The 15,234-nt window shown below is 34.7% G+C and overlaps 1 protein-coding gene across 11 annotated transcripts in view; it reads left to right on the top strand.

Annotated features, from left to right (window-relative positions):
- Positions 1 to 15,234, top strand: part of ATXN2 (ataxin 2) — a 99,549-nt gene that overhangs the window by 52,662 nt on the left and 31,653 nt on the right. For 9 of the 11 annotated variants that reach the window (XM_074356500.1, XM_074356501.1, XM_074356508.1 and 6 more), the window contains 9 exons: positions 676 to 800; positions 3,069 to 3,160; positions 3,648 to 3,845; positions 5,194 to 5,372; positions 7,409 to 7,618; positions 10,230 to 10,412; positions 12,320 to 12,517; positions 13,035 to 13,142; positions 13,528 to 13,598. In XM_074356500.1, the coding sequence (XP_074212601.1) occupies positions 676 to 800; positions 3,069 to 3,160; positions 3,648 to 3,845; positions 5,194 to 5,372; positions 7,409 to 7,618; positions 10,230 to 10,412; positions 12,320 to 12,517; positions 13,035 to 13,142; positions 13,528 to 13,598 (1,364 nt within the window). The remainder of the gene's footprint in view (positions 1 to 675; positions 801 to 3,068; positions 3,161 to 3,647; positions 3,846 to 5,193; positions 5,373 to 7,408; positions 7,619 to 10,229; positions 10,413 to 12,319; positions 12,518 to 13,034; positions 13,143 to 13,527; positions 13,599 to 15,234) is intronic. The other 2 variants (XM_074356502.1, XM_074356504.1) reach the window with 2 other exon arrangements.

The raw sequence follows: 15,234 nt of genomic DNA, 5'->3' as shown, positions 1-15,234 counted from the left end.
GGAAGAGAAGATTCATTAAGGGAGAAGGTGTTGACGGGAAGTCCAAGTAGGCTTGCCACCTGGACCTTCTGGGGGCAAGTAACTCCATAGGGCCTGGACTTTGTGACAGGGTGGCTATAGGGAAATACAGGTTCTGTGAGGGGACGGGTCACTTAGAATGGCTTCAGTTGCTAAAATAACAAGAGTATATTAGGATACTGATCCCCTGCATATAGACATGAATTTTAGAAAGTTGAAAAGTCTGTATATGTTTGGCTGTAGGCACCCTGAGGGTATGTCTTATTAGTAGGTCTGTTAAACAAAAGAGATCTTGTTTTAGGTGGATTAATAGAAATTTTCTGGACCAATTCCGAAACACAAAGTATCTCTAATGTAATTTAATGCCTTATGTGACTACATTCTAACATTTCATATGGCTTAAGATTATATAGGAAAAACATACCTTCACCAGTAATCATCTATGATACCATTTACTGAATTAAGATTTTTGAAGGTTATAGTATTAGAAGTGTTACACATCTGAAGGCATACTATTAATAAATGCTGTTCTTTCTGTGTCAGAAATTCTCTTTTCCTAATTACTTTTAGCATACATCTTTGTTGATAATTCATGTGTGTATTCGTGTAGCCCGATGTCTGGTTGTGTAATCTTTCAACCAAAACCATGCTTTGCAGATGCTTTCACTGACTCTGCTATCAGTGCTAAAGTGAATGGTGAACACAAAGAGAAGGACCTGGAGCCGTGGGATGCAGGTGAACTCACTACCAATGAGGAACTGGAGGCTTTGGAAAATGATGTCGTAAGCAAAACATTTTCAATTAGTATCAGACTACGGTCATGTGATAGAATATGACATCCTATTACTTGGTTTTACTTTATGTTGTTGTGAATATATCTAATGCAGCAGTTTTATTGTGTAAATAGAGACTCCCCACCTACACACTCACCCACAAACCCTGGCAATATATATAGAAAAGTATTTCTTAGGGGGCTTATGAATTATTTCTATGTTTTTAAAATAAGTCATAATAAGCAGCTTAAAATTTTTAATTGGAAATCATGTGAAACTAGAAATGATGGCATGTTGTGCTTTGAATGCTCTGCAGAATAAGGCAGCCTAAGGAAATTGGTGTCTTAATTGTTTGTTGACTTTACCTAGAGGTGAGGTCAAAGTGTGACTTTTAGGCTTCTTATCTAAGAAGTACTCGTTATTAAGATACTTAGTTAGGTTACATTAGAAGTAGAGCAGTAAGTAAATTTCTTGGCCTTAAAATTAGGAAATTCTCCACAAAAATATGCTATTTCCAAAAGCCTCTTGGCATATGTTATTTTTACTTTTCCCATAACATATCATCTGTAAATCAAATACTTGATAATGATTCTATCATTAGAATTATCTCAGTCCTGTTTCTAAATGAGGAGATACAAAAGCAAAATCTCTTGCCAAAAACGAGTGTTTAGGTAGCAAAATTTGAATTGGATGAAGAAACTTTCATTGAATATTAGAAAAGTCCTTATAGCAAGTCTGTGTTTGATGTCTAAGTCATTGTCCAGTTGTAAAACTGGAAATACATTGGCAAAACATTAATAATTTTCAAACTTTTAGAGAATTGTATATAACTTAATGCGAAGGTTTTCAGGTCTGTGCAGCATATCACTTATGCGGAGGATATGGAGAAGCAGGCATTCTTTTTTTTTTTTTTTTAAATTGATAGTGAAGTGAATAAATTGGTAGATACTTTCTGGAAAGCATTCTGGCAATGTTTATCAAAATTTAAAACACACGTATACTTTGATCCAGCAGTTCTACCTCTTGAGAATTTATTTTCGCTGTTATATCCATAAGACATTCAAATAATTATGTATGAAGATATTTTTCACAGCATTTTTTTTCTAATAGTGAAAAATTGGAAACATCCTAACTATTCATCAGTAGGGCACAAGTTGAATAGATTTATTGCACCTCCATTCAGTTAAAGTACTGTATTTCCACTGAAAAGAAGTCTGATATGAGAAGATAGCTAAGGCTTATTAAAAGAAAAAGCAAGTTGCAGAACAAGAAAATCCTATTTGAGTTTTCAAAAAAGAGAGCTGATCATACTGATCATGTTCTTACATACACATAGAGAATGTCTGGAATTATGCCCAAGAAGTTGTTAACAGTGGTAGTAGTTAATAGTAATAGTAAATTGTTAATAGTAAGTCTCTGCACACTGGGATTGGAAGACTGCTTTTTGCTGGATGTCTTTCTGAATGATTTAAATTTTTACATGGAGCATATGCTAAAAGTAATTTTACAGCCTCCGTAGGTAACCAGTTTCCTGCCCACACATGTCAGGCCTAGGAGTTGATTTAGTGGTGGAATTACATTACAGTTTTATCTGGAGTAGCACAGAAGGAGCCAGGGCTGCTGGGTGACCTTGGAGGCGAGCTTTAGTGTTGAACTTGCCGTCAGCATTCCTCAGGTGTTGCTGTGCCCTCTCTTCTGAGCTGTGAATGGTTATGCGCTGTGTTTTACCCTTTTCTGCCCATCAGACCTTCAAGAAGATTTCATGTAAATACCTTACAGAAGGGTCTCTGTTAGGGAGTAGAGAAAGGAGAGAACCCTGACCTGAAGGCACATCGTTTATGAAGTAACTAAAGTGTTCTAAACTTTTACTAATAACATTTCAGATAATTGTTTTGTATAAAGTTGACCCTTGAACAGCATGGGTTTGAACCACGCAGGTCCACTTACGCAGTTTTTTGCAGTAGTAAATAGTACTGTAGTACTGCACTGTCCGAAGTTGGTTGAATCTGCAGATTTTCAACTGCACGGGGAATTGTGCCCCCAACACCCTACCCCCTGAATTGTTCAGAGTTCATCTGTAGTTATTTACCAACTTGTAGGGGCTGATATGTAGAAGAAAAGTTTTTCCTTAAGACATTTTTAAAGAAAATTTTTTCTTATTTTCGATTTTGCTAGATTTTGCTTGAATAGTTTGATAGATATTGTTAATGTAAATCATTTGTAACTGAATTAAAGAATACTGTGTCATTTTGAAAAATAAGCTTCATTTTCTTCCAGTCTAATGGATGGGATCCCAATGATATGTTTCGATATAATGAAGAAAATTATGGTGTTGTGTCTACATACGATAGCAGTTTATCTTCATATACGTAAGTTTTAAAAGTTTGCTTTTATTTTACTGCATTTGTCTTTTATTTTCATCAGCTTAAATTATGATGTTGAATAAATGTTTCTGTTGGATTTTAAGATAAACATTTACATGAAAGAATTATCCTGTTACTAGCTCAGCTGATAAATTCCCATTAAAATAGGGGTTAAATGTAGTTTACTTATACATAATTTTTTTCCTCTAAATAAATATTGTTTTGTTTTTTCACTGTTAAAAACTCTAAATTGGCAAGTGTAGAGGTAATGGGGGAATAGTCAATTTTACCAGTTTTGGAAATGTTCTGTTTCTCTGGGGAAAAAGTAACCAAAAAATCAAATTTTGATTTAAAAATAAATAGATGACTATAACTCTCTTACAATTTTATCAGCATTTTAAACTCTAAACTCTCTTAATAGTTGATTGTGGCAGATATATAAACTGTGTCTTAAAAATACTCATTTTACTTTTTTGTTTTCCTCATGTTTCAGGGTGCCCTTAGAAAGGGATAACTCAGAAGAATTTTTAAAACGGGAAGCAAGGGCAAACCAGTTAGCAGAAGAAATTGAATCAAGTGCCCAGTATAAAGCCCGGGTGGCCCTGGAAAATGATGATAGGAGCGAAGAAGAAAAATACACAGCAGTTCAGAGAAATTCCAGTGAACGTGAGGGCCACAGCATAAACACTAGGTATTTAAAGGAAATCATGATGCAGTGTTTTGGATACACAACTCAAGGTCTGTGTGAGAAGGTGTATTATTATTATTATATTTCATCTTCCTTTAACTTAGCTTAGATAGAGAATGCAAATGGAGTTGGTTTAAGATTCTGTTAGAGAAAAGATTATAGTAATCTTTTTTGAGTGTCACCTCTGTGGAGCCAAGTGTTGGTTATACAGTGATAAGCATGCCAAGGTCTGGAAGAGCTTGTTAAAGAATAATGAACAGGTGGGGGTGATGCATATAACATCATTACGGTTCAATATGATTCACTAGCTTAGAGGGGTGTTCAGAGTACTAGGAGCATATGAGTGTGGAGGAATCTTGTGTAACCTTGTGGGGTCAGAGAAAGCCTAAAAAGGAGGTGACACTTTATGATACAATAGCAGGTCTGCCACTCAAAGAGACGTAAAAGAGAGGAAATCCTTACATGGTGAAAGATGGGAGAAGGAGCCTGGCCAGTCCAGGAGAAACCTAGTTGTTTTATATGTCTGGAATACAGTGTGTGTGTTGAGGGTGCAGTGGTAGCAGCTGGTGAGAAGAACTGATTTGTTAATGAAGCTCGGTAGGTAAGGGATGGTGTGAACCAACTCTGGGACATTGAGGTAGGGCTGGTGATGGAAAGATTAGAAAAACCTGGAGTGACCCTGAAGTTTATTTGATAACCAAGCAGTTTGGTGGTTGTACTGGTAATGGAGATAGAAAACATGGAGCAAGTTTGAAGGGAGATACAGTGAGTCCATTTGTGCAATTTATTGCATTTGAAGGGCTCACGAGTCTTTCATGCATTTATTCATAAATATGTGTTGAGAAACACCTGCTGTGTACTGGTGGAGTAAGATACACATTCTGTTTTCAAGGCATTCACAGCTTAGATTCATGATTTGAATTAAAGTGTTCGGTAAGAGATGTTGAGACTGTGGGAACTGGCAGTGTGGATTTGGGGGACTGATGTTGAATCCATGAAAAACTAAACAGCAACAGAGAGAAGAGATCACAGAGAAAAAGCAGAGAAAGCCAAGGAAGAAGAAAGTTTCAAGAAGACGAATGATAGAATCAGCTGCAAGGAGGCCATGTAGGATGAGAATGAATACACATCGGTTAAATGTTACTAAGAGGAGAATCTGAGGGAAAAGAAAGGCCAGAGGCTAGAGCTTTGGGTAAGGAGGAAGAATAAGGGTGTCTGGGAGTCAGGCAGTTTGATTTAAGTGTTTAACCTTTTAATAACAAGCATTCCCTTCTGCCTAAATTACTTTTAGATGTTTCATTGGCCTGGTACCTATTAGGATAAAGTGATTTAGAGGATCTCTCATTTTCAGGGAAAATAAATATATTCCTCCTGGACAAAGAAATAGAGAAGTCATATCCTGGGGAAGTGGGCGACAGAATTCACCGCGTATGGGCCAGCCAGGATCAGGCTCCATGCCGTCAAGATCCACCTCTCACACTTCAGATTTCAACCCGAATTCTGGTTCTGACCAAAGAGTAGTTAATGGAGGCAAGTATTTTGACCAAATTTGTCAGTGTCATCAATCAGATATATAGTTTCCTAATATTTATAATTTTCCATAATTGATAAGAACATGCATACTTCTAATGATTTCTCTGGAGTAGTTTTCACTTAAATTATTTAAATTTGCCTTTGTGGATATCAAACTAGTAAAATCGGTGTAAGTTATTGGCATATACAATATTTTAGCAAGATGAAATACTCATTTATTAAGGTAAAGTGCTAAATTTAACCAAAGACATTCACTTGGCAAAAAAAAAAAAACCACCTCACATATAAAGAAATTGGAAACTTTGGGTCAGTTCTCAATTTTACTTTTTTGTTTTGTTTTGTTTTTTTTGGTTGGGGGAGGTAATTAGGTTTACTTATTTACTTATTCTTCAAGGATGTACTGGGGATTGAACCCAGGACCTCATGCATGCTAAGCATGCGCCCTACCACTTGAGCTATACCGTCCCCCTAGTTCTCAATTTTAAAAACACTGGATGATAAAATTATTTAGACGTAGTTTACCTGGAAAATCATAATCTATGTGAAACACTCAGTGGTTAATATAGACTCATTTTCCTGAACTGTTTGTTTATATTCTGCTTACTTCAAGAAAGAATTTGAGGTAACTTGCAGTACAAGACATGACGGAGAGTCATGCGAAGATGGTAAATAAAAAAAAATGAGCTTAAACAAAGAAACAACTCTTAGTGTAAGCATGGATATTGTAGTTCAGCTAAGTGAAAAAAAGAAACTTGCATTTTTAGTAGGAAGATGTTTTTTCTATTCTACCTCACAATCTAAGTTACATATAGCTTACAGGCCATGGGTCTCTCATACAAGTCGGAGATACTGGACAGCAGTACCACAGACTATATGGAAATACAGTCGTTGATAATACCGATAGTATATTACTAACTTAGAGGGAAGAGCAGGCATTCAATTTTAGATATTTAAATTTGGAAAGTTAGAAAAATAGAGAACACTAAGTTTCCAATTTCATTTGTTTTCATTGGGTCTTTCTCCAGAATTCCTCTCCAAATGAACACTCTTGAGTATTTTCTATACTTTGTATTGGGGGTGAAATTTCTTTGCTCACTGAGTAAAGAATTTTAGTTGTTCATGAACAGAATTTTCAAAGTAAAAAAACCTGAAAGGGGCTGGGAAATATATGATACTCAAGTGTGTGGAACCCTATGGAGAGGAGACCTGGACTCTTTCCTAAGAAGAATAAGGTAAGTAACCTGTCATGTTACATGTTAGCTGTATTTTGACATGTGCATATCCATCAGTGTCAGTTTATTTGGTGATGACTGCTCTGTAGTTGCATTGTTTATTAAGCAGTCTCTTAGATGAATGTTTAACTGCATAAATTATTTAGAAGGTCACTCTTCTTTTTTCTAATTTGAAAAGATTAAATTGATGTTTTTTGAAAAGGCAGTGAACATTAACCTGTCACTCCTGTGACTAGAAAATAGAAGTAATGTTTTATTTCCACTTAAATGGACTTGCTTAATGAAATTTCAAACTCAGCCTTAAATTCAAGTATAAACTAGATGAAAGTCACAGATGGTTATAAGAAACCAGCATTTTTAATGGGATATAGTAGCTGATGTTTCAAAAGCTAAAACTAATATAGTAAATAATCTTATTCCTAAGTTTTATGATTTATTGTGTGAAATTATCTAGTATATGTTATACTCCTTTTAACAATTGATTACCAAGAAACAGTTACAGAAGCAGGATTAATAGGCAAAGTCTTAACTGTCTTCTTCAGTAGTATGTGTAGATCCTAATTAACCCTTTGGGAACGTGTATTCATTTAAACAGATTTAATTTTAAGGAGGTTAAAGTTACATGTGAATTTTTGTCAGTTAAGTTATGCTAAAACTTACAACAAATCAAATGACTGTCCTCAAAGGGTTAAAATGTACAAGAAATCATTTTTGTCATTTTACTTTTTTTTCTGTTTACTTTTTTCCCCTCATTTTTTTCTTTAGTTTTTATACTTTCCTTCATATCATTTGTTCTGTCAGGTGTTCCCTGGCCATCGCCTTGCCCATCTCCTTCCTCTCGCCCACCTTCTCGCTACCAGTCAGGTCCCAACTCTCTTCCACCTCGGGCAGCCACCCCTACACGGCCGCCCTCCAGGCCCCCCTCGCGGCCATCCAGACCCCCGTCTCACCCCTCTGCTCATGGTTCTCCAGCTCCTGTCTCTACTATGCCTAAACGCATGTCTTCAGAAGGTACAATACCACGATTTGTTCATGTTTTTGTTTGTCTTTGTTTAACTCCTATGTGAGTTTATAATTACAAAGTAGTTTCCTCTTCATTATTTAATAACCTATAATTTCCGTGTTTTAACTTTAGTTTATTAAAACTATTTCTATTAACCTTTTGTTCATTAGAGAGAAATTTGATAAATGTTGTGTGAAGCTATGAACTACCCTGAATTGTAAGAATGGGGGTTTGTCTCTGCCTGGTAATGATGCTCCTTTATATCCCCAGGACCTTCTCCCTGCTCCCACACAGTGTATACAGTTAGTGGTGAACAGTGAACTTTCTTCACCCAGCCTTGGACTTACTGTAGAGCCTGTCACTTTACAGCTCCTTGGCCAAATGCAAGTGAATCTGCCTGTTGGCCACAGGCAGGAGTGTTGGTTTAGGTTTTTGAGAAGGACATTGCATATAGCTGTCCTTTTGTGTGTACCCTTAGAATACAATACAGAGTTTGATTTTTGTGCTTGGGAAATTAAAACTTTAGCTTTGCAATATTTTATAGTGAAAGTCTTTAATGTGAAAGAAGTCCTTGATCTAAGATAAAATTGTTAATAAAAGTCATGTATTAATCTTTAGGGTTTTTGTTTGGGGTTTTTTTTCACCCTTATCAAAAAAAAGAATAATAAAATCCTGTAAATTCTCATTCAGTATTTGATTTTAAATCCACCATTGCTACATATCAAATACATGGATGTGTTATAGGACAGTCACAATTTAAATTCAGTGCATAAATTAAAATCTGTTTTCTGATTAATAATGGCTTTAGATGTTATTTTAGAGTATGTGGTATGTAAAAATTTTAATCGATTTTTTTTCATTGAAATTGCAGTTGATACTGCTTATGTTGAGACTAATACAGTTTTCTGGCATGAGGTGCTTTCCTGGGGGAAACTCTTTTGACCATTTTTGATAAATTGTTGCCATCCAGGCAGGGAGGTCATGAGATCTTGACTAAAGCGGCTAACCTTGAACAGCACATTACACTGATTTTCAAGGTGACTTCCTTTCTCAGAAGTGCCTGTAATGGTAGCCACTACATGAAAAGTTAAATTCTGTGGCTGTATTTATTGCACTCTTTGCATAAGTGATGTACACATTGTGAGAATGTGTTAGATAAGACAGGACTCGTTGGTGAGTGTAAACTTCTTTGCCACAGTAAGATGTAAGGATTCACATCAGAAGTATACAGTATACCTTAATGCACATTCAGGGATACTATGTTATTCAATTTTCTTTTAAACTAATTTGAATTAAAATGTTTTCTAGTCATGTAGTTAGGTGACACTGAACCATTTTTTAAATGTGAACTTCAAAATATAACTATTAAATATAGTGATTTTCTGTATTTAATATAGAGAGAATATTTTATTTCAGTAAGTATTTTATGTATTGCCAAAAAAGAATTAAAATTTTAAAGTTAGACTTAGATTTTATTGAACTATGCCAGCTGTCTTGATCTTTTCCTATAAAGGGATGTAAAAAATGTATATAAATATTAATTTATACTTTACTATAAATTCATTCTTCAGTACAAATTGTATCTCCAGTTTAGAACTATAATATGTCACATTAACGTTCTTTTTAAGATTGTGTCCATGATTGAATTCCTACTGAGGACACAAATTAATTTGACATTCCAAAGAGTTTGGCAGCAAGGTGAGGGTGAGGAGACTTGGCTTTGACATTAAGGATGAGTTTTGCTGAGTGTTAGCACTGTCAGGCTTCTCTGTTAAGAGCCATTCTGTCTACTGTTTTCACCTGACAGTTTTGTTTGAATGCAGTGTAGACTTCTTTAGAAATAGAAGTCACTAATGGGGTGACAGAATTGTTGCCGAATTTTGACAATTCATATAATGCAAATTTCTTCCCCGGATGTCAGTTATTCTAGTCTTAGAAGTCATGCCTTAACAGTAGTATTTCCAGCTCACAGCCTGTGAAGTATAAGAAATTGCTTACAGGTGAGGATTGTTTTAAGACATGGATTGTAAAATTGATCATTATGGCAGAAGAGGTAGATAAACTAAGATTTTGGAGAAATTTAAGAAGGGTATGTGCATATATTCAATAGAGCAAAGGTGTATTGGGATTAATAGTTTTTTGTTTTAAAAAAGTATTTTCTAATTTTAGAAGTAATATACTGTAGAAAATTTGCAGGAAAAAGCTAAACGTATATGGTAAAATAAAATTATTTCATCATGTAGTTATAACTTTTATTAACATTTTATTATATTGATTTTTGTATGCCTACAAATAATGAATATAAATTAAACAGATTGCTAAAATCTTTAAAGTTATGACATCTTATTGTTTGATTTCTTACCACCAACTTCATCCCTCCTTTTCTTTAAAAGTAAAGGAAAATAAAATAAAATTTATGTATAAAATTTTATGGCATTCCACAAAATAGTTCTGAAAGAGTACGGCCAAAGTATGTATGGTGTTTGTTTTTTTTTAATTGAGAAGAAATGAGAGAGAGGGGTGTTGGGGGGAGAAGAGAATGGGGTGTATGTGTTTAGCAAAAAAGTAATACTGGTGGACATTGTGGCATTTATGTGATGTTCACTGTTCCTTTCTTAGGGCCTCCAAGGATGTCCCCAAAAGCCCAGCGACACCCTCGAAATCACAGAGTTTCTGCTGGGAGGGGTTCCATTTCCAGTGGGCTAGAATTTGTATCCCATACCCCACCAAGTGAAGCAGCTACTCCTCCAGCAGCAAGGACCAGTCCCGCGGGAGGCACATGGTCATCAGTGGTCAGTGGGGGTAGGTAACACTTGGCTTGGAGCATAATGACCGTGTTCATTTTTGGTTTTAGATGTAAAAAGGACTGAGCTTGAGCTTTGTTTAAGGAAGTCTAAGTGTATATATGAAAAATAGTGGTGTAACCAAGAATTGCAACACCTGTGTTTTTATTCTAGGCTCTACCACTTATTCACCATTTGTTAGAGGAAATCATGTGATCATTCTGAATTTCAGTTTTCTCAATGAGTAATTTTTGCCTAGTCTACTTTGTGGACTTGTGATGAGATTCATATGAAGTTTATAAATACGAATATACTTTGTAGTTTTGTAACTCAAATGGAAGGCAAATACAGTACATAATAACAATATTTGGAGGGATCGTGTTTCCTGTCTTCTTAGCAACTTTGTTCATTGCTTCATTCCACAACATTTATTTTGGGCTTACGATGCTGTATGTTTCTGCAACATCTGTATATGACACTAATTCGTGACCCTTTTAATTATTTCCCTTTTAAGAAATAATGAACACTCATGAGGGCCCAAGTTTAATCTATGGTTAGCCTGAAGAATGTGCTGATGGCAGATGTGAAAGTGTTAAAAATGTGTTTTGACATGATCTTGCAATTAGGTTAAGACTGCTTTTGCTACTTAATATTCTGCTTTCATGATAACTATACAGTTAGAGCATGCAATGACTGTTGTTTTGGTCATAATCTATCTTAATCGATGCATAGAACTTTAAAAGAAAGAAGATCTTCAAGCTTAAATAAACAAAAAATACCCAAATCTGTTAAATGTTTTTAGTTGATATACTCTGTTCAGTTTCACATAGGTATAATTTTATTGTAAGTTCCTTTGAACTTTCTATTCTCTTCTTTGATCTACAGTTACAAGGAAATAATTCAATTAACAAAAAAAAAAGAATTTCCAAGATCTTTATTTCTTCAGTGTACCATTCATTATTTGACATTACTCAGGTGATCTGGAAATGAATTTTGAAAGTAACGACATGATTATAGATGTGAAAGGGTAAAAGCACAGTTGGTAGAAATACACATAGAACGATGTTGTAGGTTTGCTCTTTACACTAATGAGAAAAATGGCAATTATTGAAATAACTTCCTTGCATGATGCTTGGGACTTAAAGTGAAGAACCACTAAAGTGAAGCCAGTTGGACCATTTTCTCTAATCTTTGAATCTGAATAGGTATATAGTGAAACATGAAACCTATTAGATACGTATTTTGAAAGTCATGTGAATTATGAAACCCTGCTTGGATTATCTTCCCCTTTGGGCTAAATTGAGTTTCTAATTTCTTCAGTTACTGCAGAGTAGATTTTGATGTAAGAAAGAGCATGTAATACTGGCTGCAAATTGATAAAAGGTATTTGAGTTTATATTTGAAGGAGGAACGAGTAAGCCTACTTCTTAGGGCTTCCCTCACCCCCACACCACCTATTTTAAAGAAAGAGTCTCACTTTTTAGTAGAGAATGGTGTTACTCTTATCCTAAAATGTGAGTGACATTTATCCTGCCTTAGAAATCCAGTTTCTAACTTCATTTTAAAATACTGCCGAGTGGGGTGGATATAGCTCAGTGGGTTTAATCCCCAGTACCTCCATTTTAAACAAATAAATGTAATCTCCCTATCCCCCCAAAAATACTGCCTTTTAGAATTAATGTATTTAGTTAGGAGGGAAACCACTGTTATACTTAAGTATTAGTTAATTGCTTTCATTCTTCAAATATTTGTATTCTGTCATCACCACTATTCCTAAGACTTCAGAAAAGAAAACAGGATGACAGGATAAAGAGTAGCTGGGAGGAGATCAGATAGAACTGTTTTGCCTAGGTCTTCAGAGGAACCTTTTTAAGGAAGTGACATTTGAGCTGAGAATGTAATGGATGACTTTTCTCTTTCTTGTAGTTCCAAGATTATCCCCTAAAACACACAGACCCAGGTCTCCCAGACAGAATAGTATTGGAAATACTCCTAGTGGGCCAGTTCTTGCTTCTCCCCAGGCTGGTATTATTCCAACTGAAGCTGTTGCTATGCCTGTTCCAGCTGCATCTCCTACGCCTGCCAGTCCTGCATCCAACAGAGCTGTTACCCCATCTATTGAGGGTATGTAAGAAAGAGCTTCCAGATCCGTAATGTCCTTTGTGAAGTTGAGTTGTAGAGGTTTAACAGTATATGAAAAATGGCTGTATTGATATGAATTTGAGGGCACGTTTGAAATTTTATGTAAATTAATTTAATACTAGTAATTTCATATGTTCTTGAACATCTGTTAAGAGGGTTTACATAGTATTTATATTAATCTTATAAATAAAATTATTGGTCTCTCATGTCTGCAAAGTAGGAAATCCTCTATTTAAATGAAAATGTTCTTTTTCAAAAACATAGGATCAAAATTGTTGAATATTTTCCCATTTTACTTTTATAGCTTCTATCCTGACTGCTTTTTTTTTTTTTTTTTTTTTTTTTGGTGTGGGGAGGTAATTAGGTTTACTTACTTACTTGTTCTTAGAGGAAGTACTGGGAATTGAACCCAGCACCTCATGCATAACTAAGCATGCACTCTACCACTTGAGCTATACCCTCCCCTCCTAATTTTGCATTTTTGTCAAATATTTTCTAGCTAAAGATTCCAGGCTTCATGATCAGAGGCAGAACTCTCCTTCAGGGAATAAAGAAAATATGAAGCCCAATGAGACATCGCCTAGCTTCTCAAAAGCTGAAAGTAAAGGTTAGAGTTTTGAAAAGTCTTTAGGTATAACTATAGAATTAGGAAGGGGTGTGTCTAATCTCATGACTAAAGCAGAGTATTTTTGTACAACACTTTTTCTTAGTATTTTGCATATATAGATGTCTAATTTTGACAAAATGTCAAAATCTGTAGTTAATATATTGAAATTTTTACTACTTTGATGATACAGTTTATTTTCATTTCTAACATCTCATTCTAAAAGAACTTTAAGTTAAAGATTAGAAATAAATCTGTACTATATGTATATTCATGTGTGACTGAAGCATTGTGCTGTACACCAGAAATTGACACACTATTGTGAACTGACTATACCTCAATTCAAAAAAAGAAAGAAATCTGTATCTAACACTTCTTAATTTTACAGGTATATCACCAATTGTTTCTGAACATAGAAAACAAATTGATGATTTAAAGAAATTTAAGAATGATTTTAGGGTAAGTATTATATTGACTAATGAATTAGAATTTAAAAAATAAATTTTAAACATTACTGAGAATTTTTATATCATCCATTTTAAAAAATGCATTCTATATACAACCAGAAACATGGAACTATGTGCGAAAAATCTAAACATTCTTAAAGTTGTTTTTGCCTATGCTTTAAGTAGGGTAACTAATCATGAGATTTGATGGGAACAATACAGATATTAAATGGATGAGAGTGTAATTCTGATGTTGGTTGTTACCAAACTTGAGTTATTATTTGATGTTCATTTATTACTTTATTTGGTGACGATAGAGCAAGGCCAAGGCATTGATTATTTGATGTGGAAAGTAGAAGATGTGCTAGACCATAGTGTTTTGAGAGAATTGCTGATTTATACTCGTGTACAAATGTATTATGATAGACATCTTTCTGTGATATCATTTCTCTATCTTAAGACTGTTTCATTTCATGGATGACTATTTCATTCTTTTGCATAATATTTACCGGAATACACTATGCATATCTTTTATGAGTGGCTTTTTTCACTTAGCACCATGTTCCCAGGGTTTGTCCATGTTGCAGCATGTGTCAGTACTTCATTCCTTTTTATAGATGAATTATATTCCACTGTACAGACAGACCACTTTTATTCTCTGTACAAGTCTTGCATCAGATGTGTGGTTTGTAATTTTTTTTCTTCCATTCTGTGGGTTATCTTTTCACTTCCTTGGTGTTGATTCTTGAAGCACAAAATTTTTTAGTTTTGGTGAAGTCCAGTCTATTTTTCCTTTTATTCCTTGTGCTTTTGGTGTCATATGTAAGAAATCATTGTCTAATCCATAGTCGTAAAGATTATTCTTATTTTCTTCTAAGAGTTTGAATTAGGGCTTTGGTCCATTTTGATAAATTTTTTTTTAATATAACATTAGATAGGGGTCTAAATTCAGTCTTTTGCGTGTGGATATCACCTATCCCAGCACCATCTGTTGAAAAGAAAGACCTTGAATTGAAATTGTCTCTGCACCTTTGTTGAAAATCATTTGACCACAAATGTGAGTTTATTACTGGACTCTCTGTTTTCCTCCATAGATCTATGTGTGTCTATCCTTTATACCAGTCCCATACTGTCTCAGTTAGTGTTAGTATATTTTAAGAAGCTTATAATTTCCTCATTTAATATAGTCCTCATTTTGGCTCTCATATTATCAGTTCACAACTTTCTGAAAACCTTCTTTAAACTTGACTTTTTGTTGTTGTTGACAGGGGAAGTAATTAGGTTTTTATTTATTTATCTAATGGAGGTACTGGGGATTGAATACAGGGCCTTGTGCATGCTAGGTACACACTCTGCCACTGAGCTATTCCCTCCCCAGTACTTGACTCTTAAATTCAGGTAGTTGTAGCATTAGATCTCTCTGGGGCTTCTAGTGTTAATATTTGGTGGGGAGGGCCAAAAAATCAAATGTAATATTCTCTTATGAGTAACTTTCTGGTCTGTAAGTGAATACCAGAAATCAAAGAAATTGTTTTTAAAAAATATTTGAGGATGGACTTTATAATTCTCTTCAGATAAAATAATGTTTTGAATTTACATTTATTGAGCATTTCCTGTGTATCAGACACTCTATTATTATCCCCAGTTTG

Source organism: Camelus bactrianus, chromosome 32 (assembly GCF_048773025.1).
Source record: "Camelus bactrianus isolate YW-2024 breed Bactrian camel chromosome 32, ASM4877302v1, whole genome shotgun sequence".
In the NCBI taxonomy this organism is placed as follows: domain Eukaryota; kingdom Metazoa; phylum Chordata; class Mammalia; order Artiodactyla; family Camelidae; genus Camelus; species Camelus bactrianus.
This window is presented reverse-complemented; position numbering and strand designations above follow the sequence as displayed.